The 25834-nt window shown below is 39.2% G+C and overlaps 1 protein-coding gene across 12 annotated transcripts in view; it reads left to right on the top strand.

Annotated features, from left to right (window-relative positions):
- Window positions 1-25834, top strand: part of jakmip3 (Janus kinase and microtubule interacting protein 3) — a 347134-nt gene that overhangs the window by 193841 nt on the left and 127459 nt on the right. For 4 of the 12 annotated variants that reach the window (XM_073027542.1, XM_073027540.1, XM_073027545.1 and 1 more), the window contains exons 4-6: window positions 5771-5998; window positions 7512-7631; window positions 14900-15046. In XM_073027542.1, coding sequence (XP_072883643.1) covers window positions 5771-5998; window positions 7512-7631; window positions 14900-15046 — 495 coding nt within the window. The remainder of the gene's footprint in view (window positions 1-5770; window positions 5999-7511; window positions 7632-14899; window positions 15047-25834) is intronic. The other 8 variants (XM_073027548.1, XM_073027547.1, XM_073027551.1 and 5 more) reach the window with 3 other exon arrangements.

Below are 25834 nucleotides of genomic sequence, written 5' to 3'. Positions count from 1 at the left end.
CTTTGTTCGGTTTCTGGGGTGAGACAGATTTACGTCTGAGTTCGACTAAGTGTCGAATATTATCTTTTGCCTCTCTCCTGGCTAGACGTTTAATCCTCCTTAGATGGAGAGATGTTGCCCCGCCCACGCATGCTCAATGGCTTAACGATATTATGGCCTGCTTAGACCTTGAAAAAGTTCATTATTCAGTTCTTAATTTGGATTTAAAGTTCCATAAGGTCTGGGGACCTTTTATTGAGTACTTTCATAACCTTCCTCTTGACTAAGGTTTTTTTTCGGTCCCTTGCTTTCAGCTCCTTTTTTTGTTGGTAGTAGGCATTAATATTTTCTGTTGTTAAGTGTATTTACAGTTTTGGGGGTTTGATTGTCCTGATTTATATTCTCTGTATTGTGTTGTGGTTGGTCTGGAGTTTTTTTTGTTGCGGGGCTTGGGGAGGATACTAATTTTACATGTCTTCAATTTGGGTGCTTTCTCAATTATCTTTCTTTGTATCATATTATTATTATGTTTATTTTTGCACTGTATTAATGTTCATTTTGATCTGGGTTTTTTTTATCTGTAGCTGTGTAGAAAATGTATAAAAAAACTAATTTAAAAAAAAACAAGTTCTCTCAGAAACTGCACCTTGGTGCATCTCGTGCAGAATTAGTTATCAGTGAGACTGGAGGTCTCCCAATTTCCCACATCTTACACAAGGAATATGTCACTAACTCTGGACCCATTCTCTGCTGCTGCAGTGCATCCACTTCAGGGCTGAACGTGCTGTGCTTTCGGAGATGCTCTTCTGCACACCACTCTTATAACTCATGGTTATTTGTGTTACTGTCATTTTTTGTCAGCTTGAATCAGCCTGGCCATTCTCCTCTGACCTCTCATTAAAAAAGGCATTTGTGCCTGCACAGTTGCTGCTCACAAGATTTTTTTTGTTGTTTTTCACACCATTCTCTATAAACTCTAGAAATCAGCAGTTTCTGAGACACCGAAACCACCCCTTCTGAACCCGACGATAATTCCATGGGCAAACTCACTTAGATCACATTTCTTCACCATTCGGATGTTTGGTCTGAATAACAACTGAACCTTGTGATCAAAGTCTGCATGCTTTTATGCATTGAGTTGCTATTACATTATTGTCTGATCAGAGATTTGCATTAACGAATAGGTATACAAGTATACCTTATGAAGTGGCCTTCCTTTTTTAAACTTTTATGTAGTTGATATGCTTCTTGTGTCAGTAGATCTTTGCTGGTTATTTGTTTGCTTAATAGAATTTCTCCATTTCCTCTCCAGCAAAAAGCTGGTTGCTTGAAAATGCCTTCATTTTATTTCTAAGTAGTATAGCAGGTAACATCAATATATTGTGTGTGAAGAAGCAATTTTAGTGATCTGACAGGATTCCCTACCTTAAAGAAATAGCAGCATTTTTGTCCATTTTTCTTACCTATAAAATGTGAGCCATATTTTAATTTTTAAAAATATTAATATATATTGAGTTTTAACAGGATTTTCTTTACCCTTTATCCAGCTAAATTAATAAGAATGGGGAAAATATTCATGTTCCATACATCATTTCAATAGCACTGGTTCACCTCCACAAATTTATCTGCTTTGAATCTTTAATGTACCGTTCTACTTTGTTTCAATGGTGTGATTCTTAGACTGCGTTCTTAAAACCTTTCCTATATTCTTCAAATAATTTAAAATAACATCAATCTCTAAACATACGGCACAAATAACAGATCAACACTTCATACTGAATGTACCAGATGTACAGTGTGTCAGATGTTCATAAGGTAAAAATTAAGAAATTACTTAAAGAACCTAAGATATATTTAACATAAATGTAAACAAATCAAAATTATCTGAAGATCAATCATTAAATTGTAATTAAAAATGGTAAACAACAATGAAAACAAAATTGTCCAAAATGATTGGAATTTTTCATAGAATGGAATGTTTGTCAGGTGTTCTGCTATATGAACACAGAATACAAAGGAAATTCATAAGAATTGAATACTTCAAATAAGGTGAGGTCATGAAATTTGGTAGAGACAATAGCAAGGAAACAGAAGAATTAAATAAACTGGATTTTAAAAGGGTCATGGCCATTTTGAGCTATTGGAGTTCACATACATAAGGCTTTCAAGATGGCAAAACGAAGTCATAAAATTACAATAAAACTTAAGAAGCCAGAGATTTATCATCAGGTGCAACATTGTGTCCACTTCTGAGCATTGTGTTGTAAGGGTATCTGGGCTTGATATAGATATGAAAAAATTTGCCAGAATTAAACATATATAAAATTCTATATTCCTTTCATTAGTGGATTCTGTTCAGTGCTGTAAAACCATAGAGATGTTTCCTTGGAGAAATCTAGCCTGCATTGAGAAACTTGCCTCTATTTGAATTAATTTTAAGGAAGCGGTTATGTACAATTGAATAATGAAATAGATCACGTAAATACTGTATGTTGAAACCATTCCATGACCAGATGACTGAGCATCCAGAGGATACAGATTCAACATTAGTTGAATTTCATTTGGGTTATGTTCTGGTGTTTTGAGGGAAAACATATTCATTAGTAACTTAAAAGCATAAAGTTTCAGATAGTCAAAAATGGAAAATATGCAGGGCTAAGGGAAAAAAAGCAAGGAAGTTGAAGCCAGCACAAAGAGCAAAAACACAAGCAAAACCTCCTTCGATGCTGTGTAATTCTACAATCATTTCATTTAAAGGTTCTGCTCATTGCTGTAAAACCACAGGAAAATTTCCTTGAAGATATTTGCTATGTACTGGGAACATATCGGGTGCTTAATTTGCATTTTCTGAGCTTTTGTTTCTATTATTTTCTCCCTGATTGGCTGATGTCCATGTCAATCATGAAGAATCTACCCATACAAATGACACCTACTGGTAGCCTGACTGGAGTTTTTCTTATTCCCACCATAATGCCATTTATGCATGTTAACAAGAAATAATTTTGTTCCAAAAAGTACTTGGACAAATTATTAAATTATCATTTAAATTGGACGGTAATACAATTTTCTTAAATCCTCAAAATCCTGCAATATTGTTCTGTCTGAAACCAAAGCCCTCTATTGTGATTTTAATTCAATGCATTCAGTGGAAATAGGTGTTTAAAGAGTTACAGGTGATTAAAGAGCTGCTGTCACAATCATTGCCTGGGAGTGCGTTGTGAGCTCCTGGAATACGGTTTAATCTGTTTAGCTAAGCAAACAGTTTGAATGCCTGCTCAGAGCTGGTTACATTCTTCTCCATGTATGAATGCCAGGTTTCAAAGGAGTCATAATACCTGTACTCAGTGGCTTAAATAGAGAACTATACTGAGTTCAGAATCAGGCTTTCACAGTAGGGAGAAAGACCAGGGCCACCTTGTTCTGCCTCATGTGCAGCAAATCCAAACCACATTTCCTAATTATGAGAACCTAACAGTCTCTCCCCATACCTGGCCTTGTCGTTCAATCTCTGTCTGTTAGTTATCCATGCTGACTTCCCATTCTCCTCCCCCCTTGTCCTTCTCCTTCCCCTTACATCCCTCGCTCCTGCCGCTTGCCAAACAGCTATGAGGCTGTACCACAATCACTATTAATCCTGACACCCAACCAGCCGTGTGCTGAAGGGATCCCCTAATGTGGCAGTGGAAGTAAAAAGAAAGATCTGATGTCTTAAGTCAGAATTAAAAACAGAAAATGCTGGATCTACCCAATAGTGGATTATGAAACAGGATACTTGGAAATAGAGAAGATGATACAGTTCCAGTTTCAGTGAAGAGATGGATTTATCACTGACAGAGTGAGACCAAATAAGTAAATGTAACAATTATGCAAATGTTGCATATGTAACATTGTTGCAAATTATGCTTCTTTGCATGTTTTATGCATTGTTAATAGCAGGGCTTTGGAACATGTCCAGCAGGCAAGGTGATACTAGTGGGGAGAGAAAAGCAGAGTCAAAATCACAATGGATAACAGAAAGAAATGGACAGTTTTAAAGATAAAGAAAGAGCAAATTATCTAAAATTCCAATGTATTATAACTTGGCTTGCTGGCATTGTACCATGGCAACACATAGCACAGATAAAAAGTATAAAATACCTTAAATGCCACATTTATTTATTTGGTCACACCCTATCAAAGATATTCCCCCTTCCCCTACTTTAACTAAAACTATTTGGTTTTCTTTCTCCTAGTTCTCAGGCTCAAAACATTAACTGTTTCCCTTTGCAGAGATGATGCCTGATGTGCTGAGTGTTTCTAGTGTTTTTCTGTTTTTAGTTCAGGAAAAGGAAGTATTACCTTGATAATCTGTTTGATAACACCTTGTGTGGTAACAAAGCACACAGTATATACACATTACACACAAGTATGGAAGTTGAGCACCAGAGATTTCTGCGGACTTGTTCGTAAATAGCATTCATCACCCAGTAGCTCTCTTTGATGTCCCATAGTGGCTTACGTGAATGAGGTCATTAAGACTGCTGCAAGGACACCAAGCATTAATCTTCAAAATTTAATGCCTACAAGTCCTTAAAGTGATATCACTAGTTGTGGGGACATCTCAATAGATAAGTGTAGTTATCCTCTTTTGTTCAAAAGCTTGATGGTTGAAGAGTTCTTGAACCTGGTGGTGCAAGTCCAGGGACACTTGTACCTTCTACCTGACGGCAGCAGCAAGAAAGGTGCCTGACCTTGGTGGTGAGGGTCTTTGATAATGGATGCTGTATCTCTATGACAGCATTTCATTTAGATGTGCTCAGTGTTTGAGGGGACTTTACCATGATGTGTTTTACTCCCTGACTGTCCTAGCCATTGGTAAACATGCACATTCGTTATCAGGTATGCAGGAATCTGCCTTGATACATCCATTAGTTGTTTGTTTTTGAGTTTCTTCATCACAGTGAATAGTTGCCACATTCATGGGAGTGCTGAAGTGGAATGACTCCTGTGAAGTTGTACTGTAGATGCTTAGATTCATTGGCAAGAACAGCACTTTGCTAAAAACCCTTCATATTTGAACCTAACCTAAGCCATTGGTGATAGTTGAATCCAATTTGTCTGGATAATGGGTCAGGAGTCACCCACGTCCAGAGTTCCATGAAAGCCGTGACTATGTGTAATTACTTAATTTTCAAAGTAATTCCATGCAGGTAAACACTTCAATCTGAATTATTTGAAAAAGTGCTATATGCAGGTAAATAAACATAGATTTCATAAACTGGGTTTTTTGCATTGTAAATTGAAAATAGAGGACCTAATTTGATTTGATTGGTTCTGTTGAAATTTTAATAAAGTTTATTAAAAGATAATGTTTACTAAAAGTTATTGGTAATTTCACAGTGTGGATCACTGGAATTATGTTAAGCAACTAAGATTTATAATTATGTCCTACGGTAAACTATGTATAATACACTTAATGCGATTTTAGAAATCAAATATTTAAAAAAATATTCATTAAATTGTGGCATTATTATCCAGGAAAAAAAACTTTCAACAAATTTATCAAACAGAATTGCCGTAAGACAAGTAGAAATAGCTAAACTAGCTATTAAAATAATTTAATCTCTTTTCATTATAAATGAAATTTCAGTGAGTTTGGAAATTAAATAAATCTACAATTTGGCTTCATTGCCCCAGAAAATACAAATCTTTTATTCCTTCCCTTGAGTTTTATTTTTAGGGAATAATTGTCAAGTGGCAATAGATGACTTGAAGTGCATGCATCTGTGATTGTGTTTTGTTCTCATTGTAGATGGATGAGATAAAATTAAAAGACAGAGCAGTCTACGTGCTGGAAAAAGAGCTGGGGGCTCAGGCTGGTCATGCTCAGAGACTCCAGCTCCAAAAAGAGGCTTTAGATGAACAACTTACCCAGGTCAAAGAGGCTGAAGCATGGGAAAAACGACATCTGAGTAGCCCGAAAAGGGAGCTTCCTTGCGCAAGCGGTGCAGGAGACGCCTCAGATCATTCAGGAAGCCCTGTAAGCACTTTCACATACGTGGTCTATAACTGCCCGAATCGACAAATTCTGTAACCAAATCTTGATGAGGGCCATATTAATACCTTCTGCTTAATTATTAACTCTTATGCAATACTATCACATTCCAAAATTATTCCAATAGCTTTTATATTCTTTACACCATAGCCAACTCTTTGTTACTGTTTGAAGTAGAATTAATAATAGATTTAAGTTTATGATAATGCTTTTCATTTTTATTAGTCTTGAGGACGGATTTTACTGTGTAGCAGCTTGTTTGTCTTCTGATTATTTAATAAGCATAGTATTTAGAAGTTACCTCTTAAGTAATTTGAAAGTAAACTTTATTCTGTCCCCTTCCCCACTGCCCCGCCCAGTCATTTCTGCTGCTTATTTTCTTCTTTTAATCTGCATTCACACATTTTTCAGAAGCCAGGTGTGAAGTACACCAAACTTAACACTAGTCAGACAGCTTGCAGACCTGGTCTTGCACGAGTGTCTCTCACTTTCTTTTAGTTTATAATGAACATGAGAAAGTAAATCTACTGAATTGCCATGCTTTCAGGATTGTAGACACAAATTAAAGGCAATACTTTCAATCATCCTTTGTTATCCTTATGCTTTTTATCTGTAATTTGCTAATTATATAAACTGCTGCTTAATTTTAAGGCAAACGCTCATATCCGTAAACATAATTTAGCTTTCCCATTGTTGACTCTCATCAAGATTCTTTTTTTCACTGGCTCTTGGTTTTGTTAGCACATGGAATGAAAATGTTTCTAAGCAGAGTGTATAGTTATATGATGCAAAGGCTCTCCTGCACCTGTTGTATGAGGAATCACTGCACCTGTTTGGTGGGATTCAAGCATCATTAGTTCAGAAAGTCATCCATTAACACGCTTTCAATATCTATTTTTAATAGCGTGCTGCAGTGCATAACCAATGGGAAATAATTGGCACCTATTCACCTAACCAGACAGAAAATCCACCCACTGCAGCCTTCAATGTAATTCATTCCAATATTTCTTCAAATGTCCTCATACATAAAGCATTAAAATTCTTATTTTGTTGTATAATCAATTATAACATGTTCACAGTCTGTCTGTTGCCTTCAGTTATTAGCTAGAAGCATGTTGCTCTTTTTTGTAAAAGCATGGTTAGTTTTGTTTTAGATTAATGGAATGCATCATGGTTTCCATTTCACTTAAATAGACAACAGTGTCTTGAGGTAGAAAAACACCTTTGGAGATCATGGTACGCCAATGTCAAGTGTTTTTGTTTGGACTGTATTTTCACACCATCCCTTTTTTTTTCATTTTTTCTCATGTAATTTAGCTGATTTGCTTGTTTGTTCACTTTACACATAAAGGCGAGGTAACATTAATGGCAAAAAAAAAAGGCAATGCTGCCTCTGATTTAATAGTTGTGACAAAACCTTCAGTCTCTTTGGTTATGGTCTATCAGTGATGCGTGGCTGTGTTGATGTTCAGTTATCTGCAGTTGATCTATGTTTCAGGAACAGCAGTTGGATGAAAAGGATACTCGGCGATTCCAACTTAAAATTGCTGAATTAAGTGCAATCATCAGGAAACTAGAAGATCGGAATGCTTTGCTGTCTGAAGAGAGAAACGAACTTGTAAGTGATTTTGGTGATTAACCTTCAACTATAGTTCAAGTGTTTACATTCATTATTAACATTATGAATTTGATGCTATTCCATAGTTCTCTTTAATATTTTTGATTCATGTATTTACCGAATTATTACTTTCATATTCCCATGAGTAACATCTATTTCTCATGCTACAGCTAAGGCCAAATCAAATAATACTTGCAGTGTAAGATAGGCGATTAACTGCAATGGCAAATATTTTTACACGATTTTCCATCAAGCCAACAAGAATAATTAATACTTTACCAAATCATTTGATGGTATATGTTGAAATGGAAAGTTAAAAATTTGCAATGTCCATTAAAATTATTAGGCCATAAGATCATAAGTCCATAAGGTGTAGGAGCAGAATTAGGCCATTCAGCCCATCGAGTCCGACTGATCCCGGATCCCATTCAATCCCATACACCTATCCTCTCATCATAGTCCTTGATGCTCTGACCAATCAGGAAACTATCAATTCCGCTTTGAATATACCCTCTGACTTGGCCTCCACTGCAGTCTGTGGCAGAGCATTCTACAGATTCACTACTCTTTGACTAAAAAAAATTCCTCCTTACTTCTGTTCTAAATGATAGCCACTCAATTTTGAGGCTGTTCCCCCTAGTTCTGGAAACCTCCACCAGAGGAAACATCCTCTCCACATCCACCTTATCTAGTTTTTTCAACATTCGGTAGGTTTCAAGGAGATCTCTAAAATTTGTTTTGACAGATTAAATTTCAGTTCAACTCTGTGAAGTATATCTTGTGTACGGATGTATGTATTGTAAGCTGTAGAGATCTTCTGGTCAATAGTTGCTGGGATTGTTGGAGGCTGAAAATACAAACACAAGGTTTTTTAATAAAGAGACGAAGGATATGCTTAGATGGTCAGATTGTGCAAAATGGAGAAAGAAAAACAGAGCCAATATTAAACATAGATGTTTTACAGCAGATGTGACCAGTTATGTTGCATGCATAACAAGTAGAATTTAATATTAAGTCCAGAAACCTGCAAACTTCGCTGACCGAAAGTGGAAGTGTTGTTCTTCAAGCTTATGTGGTGCATTGTTATAACAGTACTGGAAGCCAGAGACAGACAATTCAGATTGGGAGTGAAATGGAGAATTCACTAACTGACAACAGGAAACTCTTGTTTGTCCCTGTGGACTGAACAAAGGTTTTCCACAAAATAGTGAAATCGGAATTTCATTTCTCCAATGTAGGGGAGACTTCAATGGTACTTGATAAATGGTTTATTATTGTCACATATACTTAGATACAATGCAAAGTGCCATCAAAGCACACCATATCATACATAACTACTTCAAAGTAGTACAAAGGGGAAAAAAGAGAACAGAATATAAAGAATACTGTTACAGTTACAGAGAAAGTACAGTACATGTAGACAAATTTGTAGACATGTAAACTAATGAGCTGGTTGTGGACTACAGGAGAAATGGAGACAGGCTAACCCTTACTGACGTCAATGGATCTGGGGTGAGAGGGTGAACATCACCGAGGACCTTACGTGGTCTGTACACACCAGCTGTGTGGTGAAAAAGGCACTACAGTGTCTCTTCCACCTCAGACGGTTTAGGAAATTTGATATGGGCCCCCAAATCCTAAGAGCTTTCTACACGGGCACAATTGAGAGCATCCTGACTGGCTGCATCACTGTCTGGTATGGGAACTGTACCTCCCTTAGTCACAGGTCTCTGCAGAGAGTGGTGCGGACAGCCCAACATATCTGTGGTTATGAACTTCCCATGATTAAGGGTATTTACAAGGACAGGTGTGTAAAAAGGACACGTAGGGTCATTGAGGACCCAAGTCATCCCAACCACAATCTATTCCAGCTGCTACCATCCAGAAAGCGGTTCCGCAGCATAAAAGCCAGGAATAACAGGCTCCAGGACAGCTTTGTCCACCAGCCTATCAGACTGATGAACTCACGCTGATTTGAGTGTTCTCTATATCACACTGACTGTGCTATTTATTATAAATTACTATGATTGCATATGGCACATTTAGATGGAGACGTAACATAAAGATTTTTACTCCTCATGCATGTGAAGGATGTAAGAAATAAAGTCAATTCAATTCAAATACAGAGCAGGAGCTATTGATGAGGTAGGCTGAGCGATCAAGAGCTCATTTCAGTCTTAGAAGAGGTCCACTCAAGCGCCTTACAACTGCAGGATAGAAGCTGTCATTGAGCATAGTGATACACGTTCTAAAGCTTTTGGATCTTCTTTCCATTTGGAATGGAGGGAAGAAAGAATGCCTGGGGTCAATGGTGCTCTTGATTATGCTGGCTACTTTCCTGTGGTAACCAGAAGCTGTAGACGGAGTAAATGAAAGGGAAGCGGTTTTTTGTGACTGGGTTATGTTCACAACTTATTGCAATTTCTTGTTCAATTGGCTGAGAAGTTGTCACACCAAACTGTGAATCTCTGGATAGGATGTGTTCTATCGTGTACCTATATAAATTGATAAGGGCCATTGGAGACATGCAACATTCCCTTAGCCTTCTGAGGTAGTAGAGGTTATGGTGTGGCCCTATGGCCAAGAAAGTGTCCACATGGCTAGGCTAGCACAAATTGTTGTTGATAATTGGACCTAGGAACTTATAGCTCTCAACTACATCCACCTCAGCACCATTGATAGAGACAGGTCATGTACTTTGCCCTACTTCATGAAGTCACTGACCAATTATTTTGTTTTGATGACATTTTCGGAGTGGTTGTTGTCTTAACACCATGACACTGAATACAGTATACTAGATTGGGAAAAGTACTTGTCCATTGCTACTTAACATGGAAAGGGTGCTTTGATCGCCTTGTGTTTGGAAGGGAAGAATTGAAAGAAGTTGCACTTCCTAATGCTGCATGGGAATGTCCATAAGAAATAGAGTAGTTGTTGGGAATGGGGTGTCATGATGGGAATAGTCCCTTCAAATGTTGGTAGGGCAAGGGAAGAGAACGTGTTTTCCATGATGGAATCTTGTTAAAACTGGCAGAAACTGTGAAGCATGATCTGTTGAGTGCAAATGTTGGTAGGATGAAAGGTGAGGACCAAGAGAACTCTTATCGCCGTTCCATTCAGAAAGGGAAGAGGTGAAAGCAGAGATGCAGGAAGTAAGTGAGCTGTTGTCAAGAGATTCTTTCCCCTCCCCCCACCTTCTTATTCTGGCTTCTTCCCCCTTCCTTTCCAGTCCCGGTGAAAGGTCCCCGCCCAAAACATTAACTGTTTATTTCTCTTCATAAATGCTGCCTGGCCTGCTGAGTTCATCAGCATTTTATGTTTGTTATGAACAATTCACCTCATCTTTTGCCTTCTTGGGGTGGGATGCAACGATATCGAAGGGGGAAGGAAAGTAGTTTTCTCAGGGTTAGAGTCAAAGGATCAAGAAAGGTACCGCACAGAAAAAGCACAGCCCAGCTAGTCTGTGCCAAACCATTTAAACTGCCTAATCCCATCGACATGCACCCGGTCCCATCACGTACCTATCCTAACTTAAGCATTGAAATCAAGCTCATGAGGATTACTTGCACTGGCAGTTCAATCTGCAATGCGTGCATGACAGTATTGTTTATGGTATTGATAAGTGTGCCTCTATTCCTTCAGGAAGTAAGTTCAAAGTTCAAGTTTATTATTGAAGTATGTATACCATATACAACCTTGAGCTTCATCTTCTTGCAGGCACCTACAAGACAAAGAGACAATAGAATCCACAAATCAAATAAACGTAACAAATACTGAGAAACGTCCAATGTGCAAAAGAGGACAATCATGTAAATAGTTTAAAGAAATGTAAACAAGTAATACACAGTGCTGTAGAGTCCCTGAAAGCATGCCCAGAGCTGCAGAGCCGGTGAAAGGTGGTCCAGAAGCCTGATGGCTACGGGGCAACATCTGCTCCCGAAACCAGCGGCATGAGATCCAAGACCACTGCACCTCCACGCACAACACTCCCAATAGTGATCTGATTTGTATCTTGTAACGTTTCAACTTTTATATTCGGTGACGCAACCTTTTAAGGTAAGCATGCCATATGCCTTCTTCACCAGCCTATCTGCTTGTGTTGCCACTTCTGATGAACTATGGAGTTGAACCCTAAAGTCCCTCAGTTGATCAAATTCCCTTAGTACTCTACTAATCACTCTAGATGTCCTGTCCCTCTCTGGCTTTGCAAAATGCATCACTTTATATTTGTCAGCATCAAATCCCATCTGCCAATGTTCTGTCCAACTTTCCTAATGATCTATGTCCTGCTGTAGCTTTCTCACTCTCTCCACAGCATCACCAATTTTTGTGTCGTCCACAACCTTGTTTATCATACCTTCTACATTCACAACCAATTAGCTAGTTCATCTTGGATCCTGTGTGCCTTAACACTCTGGTTCAGCCTGTCATGTGGGAACTTGTCAAATGTCTTATAAATCCTGACAGACATTACCCGGAATCTTTTTAGTTACCCTCTTAAAAAGCAAACTCAGGTTTTCAATTTATTATAACTATTGTCTACTCTCCTTGTAACTCCTTTATTGAATTGAATTGAATTCACTTCAATTGACTTTATTTCTTACATCCTTCACATACATGAGGAGTAAAATTCTTCACGTTACTTTTCCATCTAATCGTGCAATGTGCAATTATAGTAATTTATAATAAATAGAACAGTCAACGTAATGTAGAAATACATTTGAATCAGTGTGAATTCATCAGTCTGATGGCCTGGTGGAAAAAGCTGTCCCGGAGCCTGTTGTTCTGGCTTTTATGTTGCGGAACCGTTTCCTGGATGGCAGCAGCTGGAATAGATTGTGGTTGGGGTGACTCAGGTCCCCAGTGATCCTTTGGGCCCTTTTTTCACACTTGCCTTTGTAAATGTCCTGGATGATGGGAAGTTCACAACTACTGATGTGCTGGGCTGTCCGCACCACTCTCTGCAGAAACGTGCAATTAAGGGAGGTACAGTTCCCATAGCCGGCCGTGATGCAGCCAGTCATGATGCTCTCAATTGTGCCGCTGTAGAAAGTTTTTAGGATTTGGGAGGCCATACCAATCTTCCTCAACCATCTGAGGTAAAAGAGGTGCTTTTGTGCCTTTTTCACCACACAGGGGTGTGTACAGACCACATAAGGTACTCGGTGATGTGGATACTGAGGAGCTTAAAGCTGTTTACCCTCTCAACCCCAGATCCATCGATGTCAATAGGGGTTAGCCTGTCTCCATTCCTCCTGTAATCCACAACCAGCTCCTTTGTTTTCGCGACATAGTGGGAGAGGTTATTTTCTTGACACCACTGTGTCAGAGAGATGACTTCATCCCTATAGGCCACCTCGTTATTGTTTGAGATTAAGACAATCAATCTTTAAGCAGTTCAGTGAGGTTAATTAGGTCTCTTTTTAATAATTTATTAGAAGATGCATTGAAAATAAGTTCACCATAACTTCAGAGGTTTTTCCATGGAATGTGATTTAAGGTACTTTAGTTCACAATGAAAAAGTACATCAGGATATACTTGATCATACCAACAAAAAAACAGTACAAACTCTTTACATCATCACTGCAACTTCAGTTCAAGGATGCAAATGTTGTTTGTTGTCACCATGCCTTTTCAACTCTACTCCAAACATGCAATATACCTGAAGAAGTTTCACAGGAACTCCATCACTTAGTGTGTGGAAGATTAGCATCACATGGTTATCAAAGGCGTTGATCTGACAGGAGGAATACTTGAAAGGATTGAAGAACTCACAGAAGTGCTCTTCAAAACCACAAAGAGCTACAGAATGGAACCAAGTCCTAATAAAATTAAAGAGAAATCAATCCAGCCTCCAGGATTACCAATACCGATGGAGGCCTGGAATGGATATTTAGGAATCATAGCAAAAGCTGAAGTATCTGGAATCTATTGCTACAGAAGACTTGACACCTGAAATGAAGATCCTGACAAGTTTAAACATTTTCACCAGCCAATGAACAAAGCTAATCAAAATCTAGGCAGGTATCATTATTTCAGCAGAGACAAAGTTATATCGACTTTGTACTGTGGTCATGATCACAAAGGTCATTTAGGCACATAAAGAAATTCAGGTATTTGAAATCTGCTGTTATAAGGTGCTGTTATATGTCTTTTAAACTAAGCATCACATCACGGACAATGATATCTTGTTAAGGGTTGTGCTCTAAAGAAAGCCAGAATAATTTGGACACATCACAGGAAGGCTAGGGTCCCATTCCATAATCTGGGCTAATGTAAAGGGGAAAGAACTTTGTCGCACAGTTAAAACACAGTCAAATATCTTCACTGTAATAAGAGTGATAGGACTACGTAAAGAAGCAACCCTCTAGCCAATTCTGCCATTTATTGAGCTATGGTTAATATATTAGGCCTCAGTTTCCTACTGATCTCCACACATAGTAACCAACTCAATTTTGCAAGTGTAATTGAATTAATTATTTATTTGAATTACCAGAAATTCAACTGGTGTGGGGGTAGTGGGAAGGGAGGAACTGGGTGAAGCGGTGGTACGCAATGGAGAAGTTGGCATCTAACCTATTAAATAATAAACGTAAGGATCTTTTAATATGTAGCTGGAGCATAGCCTGAGGGATGGGTCCTTGTTCCATGGTGGTTGTTCAAAGGGAGTGCAGATTTCTAAGAACTGTACAGAAAATTCCAAGCAGTGAAAAACACAGTAGTGTTAAAGAGACTGATACCTTTGTCATGGAATGGCATGTTTGTGCAAAGTCTAATTCAAAGTGTGGAAATATTGTTCCAGTGCTGACTTTGGGGCTAACATTATATATCAGTCTATTCCAAAAATGTAAGTCCTCTAAACAATTTCTCATTCAGCTTTTACCTGTCTCCTTTTAAAGATACCAATTTACTCAATGGGAAAAAATGACATGAGAAACTTTAATATGTTTTGAGTGAAAATGTCAAGCAATAAAAGCTTATTTCATTTAACATTTTAAATAAATAGATATTTAGAATCTGATATTAGGGCAAAAATACCAGGTTTAATGCTAATGACACACTTAAATTTCCAGATCAACTATCTAAATAGAAACTTGAGCTTTAAAAGTAAATTTATTTTTCTGAAGTACTCTATTTATTTCAACATTGCCAGGCATGAAATGTGACACCATACGTAGATTACAAAATCCATTACTGAAGTTAAGGTTCTTCAAATGCAAGGCTCAAATTATTCAGATTAATCTCTCTCTCTTTATTTCTACTTTAGCTCAAACGTTTACGTGAAGCAGAAAGTCAATACAAACCTCTCTTGGATAAAAAGAAACGTCTCAGTAGGAAGAATGAAGAAATGAGCCATGCCTTACGACGTATGGAAAATAAGCTCAAGTTTCTCACACAAGAAAACTTAAGAATGGTAAGCTTTCATTATAAAAAAAGTCTTTCTTAATCATTTGGAAATAATTCTCTAATTCAGCTGAAAGAATTATAAATCCTCAGACCTGCAATGTCAAGATTATTCAATACATAGTCACTTTACTCGAGGTTTAATTTGTTTTATTACGTTAAACACCAAATATAATCAAAGTAACCAACACTGCCAGGGATAACAATGATAGGTAAGTTAACAAATGTATGGAGTGCACTTCATTATTGATGTCCTATTACTTTAAATATGGTGTTTATTGTGATGAGAGGCCCAGGCGAGGCTGATAGGGACTCAGTACTGGTATATCTAACACTAGAACTGAGACGCAATTTTGAGACTGAGACAAGAACAGAGTTCTTGATTAGATGCAAGATGAGAAGCTGATGAGACTAGGCAAGAATCCAAATAAGACAGAAATCCTAAACACAATCATAGACAGAAGCAAAGTTGAGTGAACAATCGAGCTCCGATCCTGAATTCAGGAGCTCTTTAAAACCCATATATTGGCGCCAAAACATGGCCACCAATTAGCAGATTGGATCAGAATCTTTAAAGGGACTGTGCCAGCTAGCCATACTCCAGGGAATCGGAGCATTTAAACCCCAGATGCTAGAGCGACCAGGTGTATACTGTAGGAGTTTATGGGAATAAATGTTACAGAATCAAAAATTATATAACCATCTGCATTTATAGCGAGCATTTACAGTTATACTTTTTATTTAGCTACTAGAATTTCTTCAACATCTCGCCCACATTTCTTTTTCCAAGTCAGATTGTGTTCCATGATGACTTTTCTATCTGCATCAGCTGGTCAGCTCATCTTAAGTCATAAAACAAAAGATGCTGGAAATATTTAGCAGGTAAAATAACAAGGATAGTTGATAACTCTTCCGCGGAACTGAAATACATTAGTACAAGGTTTAAGTTGCAGAGAAAGGGAAAAAGCCAGAGAAAACAAAAGAGAGGGTCAAGGATGGACCTTCTCCTGGAAGGCAGAAGAAATTGTATCCCAAATGTGACATTGGATCTAGCTAAAAGAGGGTGGCAAAGGCTAGTGATTAATGGAAGATATGTCTGAACAGGAGACAATGGATAAATCATTGTTGTTAGAAATGACAGAACAGAATAATTAAATTAAGTTAATAGTAGGTAGCACAGATATAGAATACTGGAAGAGATCAACATGTCAGCTAGTGCTTGCTGATTTACAGAACTGTGATACTTCAGAAGCAACAGATAAGCATACGAATCAAATACTCATTGTAGGAGTTAATTCAGGGATAACCTAAGTGCCAATGCTCCTTTCTCATATCAGGTCTTCATGGAGGTATGAACATGAATCTTGTACTATGGCTCATCTGTACTGATGACAAATCTTCCCTTAACTGATAACCAAACACCATTTCCAAAGTGGTCGTGACTGGGTTGCAAATAGTGTCAAAGACAGTGAAAATGCTTTTAAGCCAAAATTCTTCAATCCAAAATATTTTCCATCTTCAATATTACCATAACCATAACAATTCAGTTTAGCAGAGCTATATTTTGTGAGTGGAAGTCAAAATTTGACGTTAATGAATGTGCAAAAATAAGATTAATGTATGTTCCTAAAAATTCATCTTCAGTCAGCAAAGCTACGCGAGCAATGTATTGCCAGCCACATCTTGTGCTTTGCTTCCATTTCCTTTAACCCACACCTGCTGTTACCACCAAGGATTTTTCTCTGCAGTCTCCTTTCCTTTGTAATAAAAATGAAGTCAAGGAATTATTTTGGGCCCAAAGAATGCGAACAGGTAGGTGGGTATGTCGTATCCGGAATTATTTCCAGGTAGCGGACGATTTCCTTCCACGCCGCTCTGACGTATTAGGAAATCGTGTACTAGGCACGTTACAGCAGTGGTTTGCCATTGCCTTCTGCCGGGTGAGTTTTTTTTAAAGAGATCACCAGCTCTTAACCCAGTACAAACGGACAGCGTGCAAGGGAGCCGGCTGGATTCGAACTTGGGACCTCTCGCCCCGAAGTCCAGCGCTGATGCCACTAGGCACCAGCCAGCTGGATGTAAATAGACATTGTGCTAAAAAATCATCCCTGTTTGAAAGTCTGGATTCAGCAGATAATTTTGATTTTCAGCATCACTTAATTCCCTTATAATCCGTAGATATTCCCTACATACCCAGCACATCCTGATGATATGCAGTATGTAGGTGCTGATGAAAGGTCTCCATCAAAACTTACTTACTTACTGCCCATTAAGATGGTGGTGTTTAGGGCAGCAAAGAAGGTCTTCCATCTCTGTTTGTTCATACTGTCGCACACAGATATAGAAGGATTCTTCATTGCTATTTCTGTAACACTTTCTTTGACCAATCAGTGTTGTTAGCCCTGAGCTGAACCCCTGAGCCTAGAGGACCGGTGAACTACTCTGAGTATGACCTCTACCCTTTGACCTGTTTGGCATGGATGACCCTACCAAGAGCCAAAGCACAAGGCCCCGACTCCGGCCAGCGTATCTCTCTGGGTCATTGTAGCACAACAAGGTTATGGTCTTCTTGGAGGCTGGCCCAAAACACTGACTATTTATTCCTCTCTATAGATACTGCTTGATTTGCTGAGTTCCTCCAGCAGTTTTGAATGTTGCTCTGGATTTCCAGCATCTACAGAATCTCTCGTGTTTCCCTTTGAATATCACTAGGCTCTGAAATTCTGTTTTTTTTGTGCAGCATTTATGGGAATTATAAAATACAATGTCTTCATGAAACACTCACAATGTAAACTCCAAGACTGAATGCATGCTCCATGAAGGCGACAATATTTCACCCATCATGCATCCTGATAGGGATATCAAGTCCAAGTTCAAGTTTAATTGTCATTGATGTATACACATGTATACAGCCAAATGTTTCTCTGGGTCTACAGGGAAAAACACAGTAACAACATTCACACACAGCACATAGCACATATAGTCACCGTAGCAGAAAAGCATACTGTTCACAAAAAAAAATATAGCCCAAGTCTCTCAGTGGCATGGCCTAAAGATTGATGGTGCATGGGATGTTGGCCTGGAGCCATGTTTCACAGCAGTCCCTTACCACATGCTAGTGCAGCCACAGACCAACAATTTGCAGCTTGTTTTCCACCAAGCAAACACTAGAGGGCAGCACTAACCAGAAGGGGCAGCCCCTCATCCAGCATGGACTCCAGCACGCGCGCCGTACCTCTGTTCCCTTTTACACCAGCTCTGGCATCTCCTCCCCAGGGGGCTGCAACAGGCAACACTGCATCAGGAGGACCTGGTCCGCGCACCAGCCGAGGCCATGCAGCTCCACCTCCATCAGTCTCACCAATGAACCAATGCTCAGTATTCTACTGCCCTCTTTTCTGGAATCTACATTACCAATATCCAACAGAGTCTTGCGATCACAAGAAAAGCATCCAGGACAATCGTTTGCATCATGCACTGCCTCTGATGCCTTCTTCCCCGGGAGGCTGTAGCAGGCGACGACACAGTATGCGACAGATTCATGCAGTGCTCCGCTGCTATCCAGCAACTCGCTAGTGGGGTAGACCCGGGGTACTTGGTCTTCTGAATATCCAGCATTGTTTGGACCTGGAGAGGCTGCTGCTACCAAGCATGCACTGTCAGGTTGGAGATTGGTAGTGCACGCGTGATTGACTCTCCCATGGTTTTCATTCATGTGTTCATGACCCCTAGGTGCTGTGTGCCACTTGCAACTATCTCATGAAACTTGACCTGGCGTAAGTTAAAAGGGACTCGGATGAGCAGTTTTGCTGCTGTGGAGTCTAGTGTTTAGGAACTTGCTTCATGTAGGGCCTCTTCACGTTTAAATCAAAACTCATAGCCCTTTGGTCCGCCCAAACTGTGTTGGTCTGCCCGTACTTTGAGATGTCCGCAGAGGAATACTGCTGACTGGCACGTGCCAGGAGGCTGCAAGAGTGTGCGCTGAGGGACACACAGAAGCTTGGTGAGCCACAAGGTCCATGGTTTTGGGTTCTTCTGCTACTGGAGTGTAAGGAGCCAGATGGGTGAGTAAGCCCCTTTATTATTGTAAAAACAAGAGGTTCTGCAGATGCTGGAAATCCGCAACGACAACCAAAATGCTGGAGGAACTCATCTAGTCAGGATTCATCTGTGAAAATGAATAAACAGTCGAAGGAAGGAAGGAAGGAAGGATGAATTCAATTGTTCAATTACCACCCCAGAGAGCAAGAGCACTATTAGTGTTAAGGAATGTAATAGTATACTATGTAACACACTGACTCCGAATCTACAAATGAAAAGCATTACTTAGTTTATTCTTGTAAATAATTTTTTATTGCAAATAATATTTATTTCGATAAAAAGAAGCTCATGGCTTCGAGCACACTTTCTTCTCACTGATACAGGCTAAAAACTTCCATTCCTTTGTTTTTCCTGTGGATTTGTTTTGGCTCCACCCACAGTTACTTGGTGCCAATGTAAGTGTTTATCTACTTGGTGCTGGATTCAGAAGCCTGCACCTCAGAGCCATCTAGTGCCCAGAGGCTGAATATCATTTATAACAGGCGATAGAGCAAAACTTGAATAAGGTTATAGATATAGCCATTAACACTGGCAAATTTTAACCATAAGCTAAAGAAAACATGTAGAGATTGTGGAAATTAAATGTATTAATATACAAGACTATAAAACAACATTTTGGAATATGCATGACTTGTAACTGACATGTACAGTACTATATGTGATTGTAACGTGATGAGATTGTGTGAAATGTAACTAACTCTGCTGTGTCTATGGCCTCTTAAATGTTTAAAAAGTCTAGACATTATTGTCAGTTATCTTGTAAAATTTTATATTGGTTTTTTACACACAGGAGATTACAAAATCATATCAAATATACTGTGGAATTTTGTGCTGTATATATTTTATACTGTGGAACCTTGCCAGATTTTGAGAAGAAATTAATTTAACAATTATTCTAATTTACATCACATTAGCCCCTGTAATGTGCTTACATTCTTCAAAATTGAGAAAAAAATCTGATAATATTTTGACTTATAATGAAGGATTTTTTTCTTTAATTGGATCTTAGGGAAATTTATTTAGTGTAGTTTATTAAATCTCATTAACTCACTAAAATATCTTTTTTCTTTTATAATGATCAAATTTGTAATTTTCTTTATTTTAATGGGCTTGTGAAGAGAGGGTTTGTCTTTGATCTTGTTTCTTCTGTTCTACAAATAATGCTCTATTTATCAGCTAAATATTATTAATGATATTTGTCCTGTATAATCTAGCAAGATGCAAACATATTATTTTCTGATTTCCTGAGACAAGGAATTGCACAGTTATTGCATTATTCCAGTATCTCAGAAGTGAAGGAAATTCAATTATGTGATGAAACTGAAGTAGAATCACAGAGTCATTGAATTGTGTAGCCTCCTCAGCCAATTCGTCCATGCTGACTATTGCCCAGTGAGCTAACCCCATCTGTCTGTTTTTGGCCCAAAGCCTTCTAAACCCCTCCTGTCTACGTACTTACCTCAATGGCTTTTAAATGTTGTTAGTGTGACCACCTCAGCCAATATTTGTGGCAGCTCATTCTAAATTTGCACGAAGAAGCTGGCCCTGGTGTCACTTTTAAATCTCTTGCCTCTGATATTAAGTACATGCCCTCTTGTTTTAGTGGCCCCTTAATCACTCTGCCTTTGCCCCTCATGGTCTTATATCAGGTTACCCCTTAATCTCCCATTTTCTAGGGAATAAAATCCTAGTCTACACAACCTTTTCTTATAACTCAGACCCTCAAGTCCAGGCAACATCCTGGTAAATCTATTCTGCACCCTTTGTAGCTTAGTAACTTCTGTCCTATGATAGGGAGAGTAAAACTGTATACAATACACCAAATGCAGCCTCAGCAACATCTTATGTAACTGCATCATAACATCCTAACTCCCATCATCAATACCCTGATTGATGAGGCCATCTTCCCAATATCCTTCTTCAGATTAGCTAAGATTACATTTGACATATTACCTTTATTTTTCACAAGTACGTTGAAACAAATGGTGAAACGTGTTGTTTGTGCAAACGAACAACACGTCCGGGAGTGTGCTGGGGGCAGCCTGCAAGTGTTGCCCTGTTTCCGGCACTGACAGGATGCACACAACTTACCAACCTTAAACCATGTATCTTTGAAATGTGGGATGAAACTGGAGCACTTGGGAGAACCCACATGGTCACGGAGAGAATGTACAAACTCCTTACAGGCAGTGGCAGGAATTGAACTCTGATCTTCTGATCACTGTTGCTGTAAACTGTTATGCAACTGTGCCACACTTTTTACCTGTGACGCACCTTCAGCCAATTATAAATGTGCATCCCTAGGTCTCTCTGTTCCATAGCACTCCCCAGGGTCCTATCGTTTACTGTATCAAAACCAGCCTAGTTTGATCTCCTAAAATCCAATACCACATGTTTATCTTGATTGAAGATATTGGCCAGTCCTCAGCCAATGTACCTAGCTGATCAAGGTCCCCCTGTAATTCTTCATAATCTTAGAGTCATAGAAAGGTACAGCATCAAAAAAGGCCCTTTTGCCCATCTAGTCCATGCCAAACCATTTAAATTGCCTACTCCCATCGGCCTGCACCCGGAACATAGACCTCCATACCCCTGCCATCCCTGTACCTATCCAAACTTCTCTTAAACGTTGAAATCTAGCTCACATGCACCATTTGTGCTGGCAGCTCGTTCCACACTCTCACAACCTTCTGCGCGAAGAAGCTTTCCCTCATGCTCCCGTTAAACTTTTCTCCTTTAACCCTTAACCCTTGACCTCTAGTTGTAGTCCCACAAAACCTCAGAAGAAAAGGTCTGCTTGCATTTACCCTGTTGATATCCTTTCTTCGACACTATCTACGAGACCACCTGTTAGTTTATTTATTTACGGCAGTCCACCAGTCTAGTACTTGTACTGACAACACAACGAACTTGATGCTAGTACACCAGCTTGTGTTGCCTTTTACTCAGTATTTGAACAAGAATAGCAGAGTGGTAAAGACAGGTACGATTACAGAATCAGAATCAGGTTTACTATCAATGGCATACGTCATGAAATTTGTTGTTTTAGGGCAGCAGGGCATCGCAATCCATAATAAAAACTATAAATTACAATAAGAATGTACATAAAAAATTAGATTAAATAAGTAGCACGAAAAGAGAGGAAAATACTGAGATAGTGTTCATGGGTTCATTGTCCATTCAGAATTCTGAAAGCAGAGGGGGAGAATATGTTTGTGAAACTTTGAGTGTGTGTCTTCAGGCTCCTTGATGGTAGCAATGAGAAAATGGCACGTCCTGGGTGATGGGGGTCCTTACTGATGGATACCGCCTTTTCGAGTCATTGTCTTTTGAAGGTGTCCTTGATACTGGGGAGGGTAGAGCTCGTGATGGAGTTGGCTGAGTTTAAAACTTTCGGCAGCTCTTTCTGATCCTGTGCAGTGGCCCCTCCATACTGATGGTGATAGAACCAGTTAGAATGCTCTCCACGGTACATTTGTAGAAATCTGCGAGAGGCTTTGCTGACTTAACAAGTCTCCTCAAAAGACTAATGAAATATAGCTGCAGTTATGCCTTCTTTGTAATTGCATCAATATATTGGGCCCAAGATAGATCTTCATCTACCTTGACACCCAGGAACTGGAAACTGCTCACTCTTTCCACTGCGGATCCCTTGAAGTGGACTGGTGTGTGTTCTCTTGACCTTTTTCTGAACTCCACAATCAAGTCTTTGGACTTACTGATGTTGAGTGCAAGGTTGTTGGTGTGACTCAACCAGCTGATCTGTCTCACTCCTAATGTCTCCTCATCACCATCTGAAATTCTGCCAACAATAGTTATGCCGTTAGCAGATTTAATAATGGCATTTGAGCTGTGCATAGACAAACAGTAGAACAGTGGGCTAAGCACAAACCCTTGAAGTGCATCAGTGCTGATTATCAGCAAGGTGGAGATGTTATTTCCGATCCATGCAAACTGCAGTCTAGTAGCGAGGAAGTCAAAGTTCTAGTTGTAAAGGAAGGTACAGAGGCCCAGGGTTTGGAGCTTGTTGATTAGAATTGAGGATTTGATTGTGTTGAACACTGAGCTGCAGTCAAAAATGAGCAGTCTGACATAGCTATTACTATTGTCCAGGTGATACAAGGATGAGTGGAGAGCCAGTGAGATTGCATTCAATGTAGACATAAGGACATAAGAACTAGGAACAGGAGTAGGCCATGTGGCCCATCGAGCCTGCCCCATCATTCAATAAGATCATGGCTGATCTATCCATAAATTCAGCACCATCTACCTGCCTTTTCCCCATAACCCTTAATTCCCCTACTATGTAAAAACCTGCCTAACTGTTTCTTAAATATATTTAGTGAGGAAGCCTCAACTGCTTCCCTGGGCAGAGAATTCCACAGATTCACCACTCTCTGGGAAAAACAGTTTCTCCTCATCTCCGTCCTAAATCTTCTCCCCTGAACCTTGAGTCAATGACCCCTAACTCTAGTCTCACCTACCAATGGAAGCAACTTTCCTACTTCTATCTTATCTATCCCTTTCAAAATTTTGTACGTTTCTATAAGATCCCCTCTCATTCTTCTGAACTTCAGAGAGTATAGTCCCAGGCAACTCAATTTCTCCTCATAGGTTAACCCCTTCATCCCTGGAATCAACCTGGTGAACCTCCTCTGCACTACCTCCAAAGCCAGTATATCCTTCCTCAAGTATGGAGACCAGAACTGCACACTCCTGGCCTACTCCTGTTCCTATTTCTTATGTTCTTATGTCCACATGGAATGCAATCTCACTGGCTCTCCACTCATCCTTGTATCACCTGGACAATAGTAATAGCTATGTCAGACTGCTCATTTTTGACTACAGCTCAGTGTTCAACATAATCAAATCCTCAATTCTAATCAACAAGCTCCAAACCCTGGGCCTCTGTACCTTCCTCTGCAACTAGATCTTTGACTTCCTCGCTACTAGACTGCAGTTTGCATGGATCGGAAATAACATCTCCACCTTGCTGATAATCAGCACTGATGCACTTCAAGGGCTTGTGCTTAGCCCACTGCTCTACTGTTTGTCTATGCACAGCTCAAATGCCATTATTAAATCTGCTAACGGCATAACTATTGTTGGCAGAATTTCAGATGGTGATGAGGAGACTTTAGGAGTGAGACAGATCAGCTGGTTGAGTCACACCAACAACCTTGCACTCAACGTCAGTAAGTCCAAAGATTTGATTGTGGAGTTCAGAAAAGGGAGGTCAAGAGAACACACACCAGTCCACTTCAAGGGATCCGCAGTGGAAAGAGTGAGCAGTTTCCAGTTCCTGGGTGTCAAGATAGATGAATTTGCCTTGGAAAACTTGGTTGGCACAGTCGAGTTGGGCCAAAGGGGCCTGTTCCTGCACTGTGTAACTCTATAAGAGGACAAGCTAGTTGGAATAGGTCCAAATCAAGATATGAATATTTAATTAGTGCCCCTAACCGTCTTCCATAATATTTTAATTATAGAATATGCAGAGGAATGCCTATTTATCCATACATGATAAGGGATGGGCGAATGAGCATACCTTATTTTCCCTGCAGCTATCTAAACATTTTACAGAATCAGGAGGATACAGATGAATTTATCAACACTTGTACAACAGGCAAGATCAGGTCATCTCCAGTTACCTTTTATTCTGATCTTTACTTTGACTATTTACGATTTATTACCAATACAACCCCCTCACTAACAGCTCATTAGACCTTCTGGATTGCAGATACATTTAGACCTTTTGAATGTATGAGTCAGCAAATCCAATTTTTGCTTCAGTTCTTTGTTATACTTAATACATAAGGTATTGGTCCCCAAAGTCCATTTCTCCATTAGTCCGAGTTTATGCATAAACTCCAACATTTGCACATATCAGCAGTAACTAGTCATCCCTTCAGTTATTAAGTATCCACCTTCTCTCTCTTAAGAATATTCTAAAGGTCTGCTTCAATCACTCCTTGAGGTAGAGAGTTCCAAAGACTCATGACCTTTGAGTGGAAAAAATGCCTCATTTCCTTGTTTTTAAACACCAGTTGTAAAGATTTTTTTTAAATGTTAGTATAACAATGAAGGCAACAATGAAAATGATAGATGTATAATAAAATTAACCATTGAGGGGTTATTGGAGCACAGAAAATTGTCAAAGACTTCCTGGCCATCATTAATAGGCTATTGCATATTCCAGTGTCTGCTTGCAAAAGTGCTGAATACCAATGTTGAAACAGCTGCATGGCATTCATAAGATTTAAAAGTATACTCTCTGATGTTGAAGCTTATGTATTTTAATTTTTTTCTATCCATTCATTTCAGAAAGGGGATGAACATTGCATGGAGTTTTGATCCCTAAAGATAATTAAAATGGATTTCATACTCAGATATTACAGCTTTGTTCAGTTTCATTCATTTTATGTAGTGAATAAGTCACAATGTAACATAAAGAAATGATGCTAGAAATATGGTTGTTTTTTTGAGCCAGCCTAGGTCTGTCTGTGTTAAATTCTGATCCTAAATCATACTCACATTATGATTTGCATTGAACTAGCAGTAACAATGATTTGAATTTATGTGGCAGCTGCAGAAATAGCAGTGATGCCCTTGTCATGTTGTCCCTGACTTCCATAGTCGCACATTGAAGTGCAGATGTCAGACGTGAGCGAGAAGCAGAGACCAGTAAATCTGATTATTA

This window comes from Hemitrygon akajei, chromosome 23, assembly GCF_048418815.1.
Source record: "Hemitrygon akajei chromosome 23, sHemAka1.3, whole genome shotgun sequence".
NCBI classification, from domain to species: domain Eukaryota; kingdom Metazoa; phylum Chordata; class Chondrichthyes; order Myliobatiformes; family Dasyatidae; genus Hemitrygon; species Hemitrygon akajei.
This window is presented reverse-complemented; position numbering and strand designations above follow the sequence as displayed.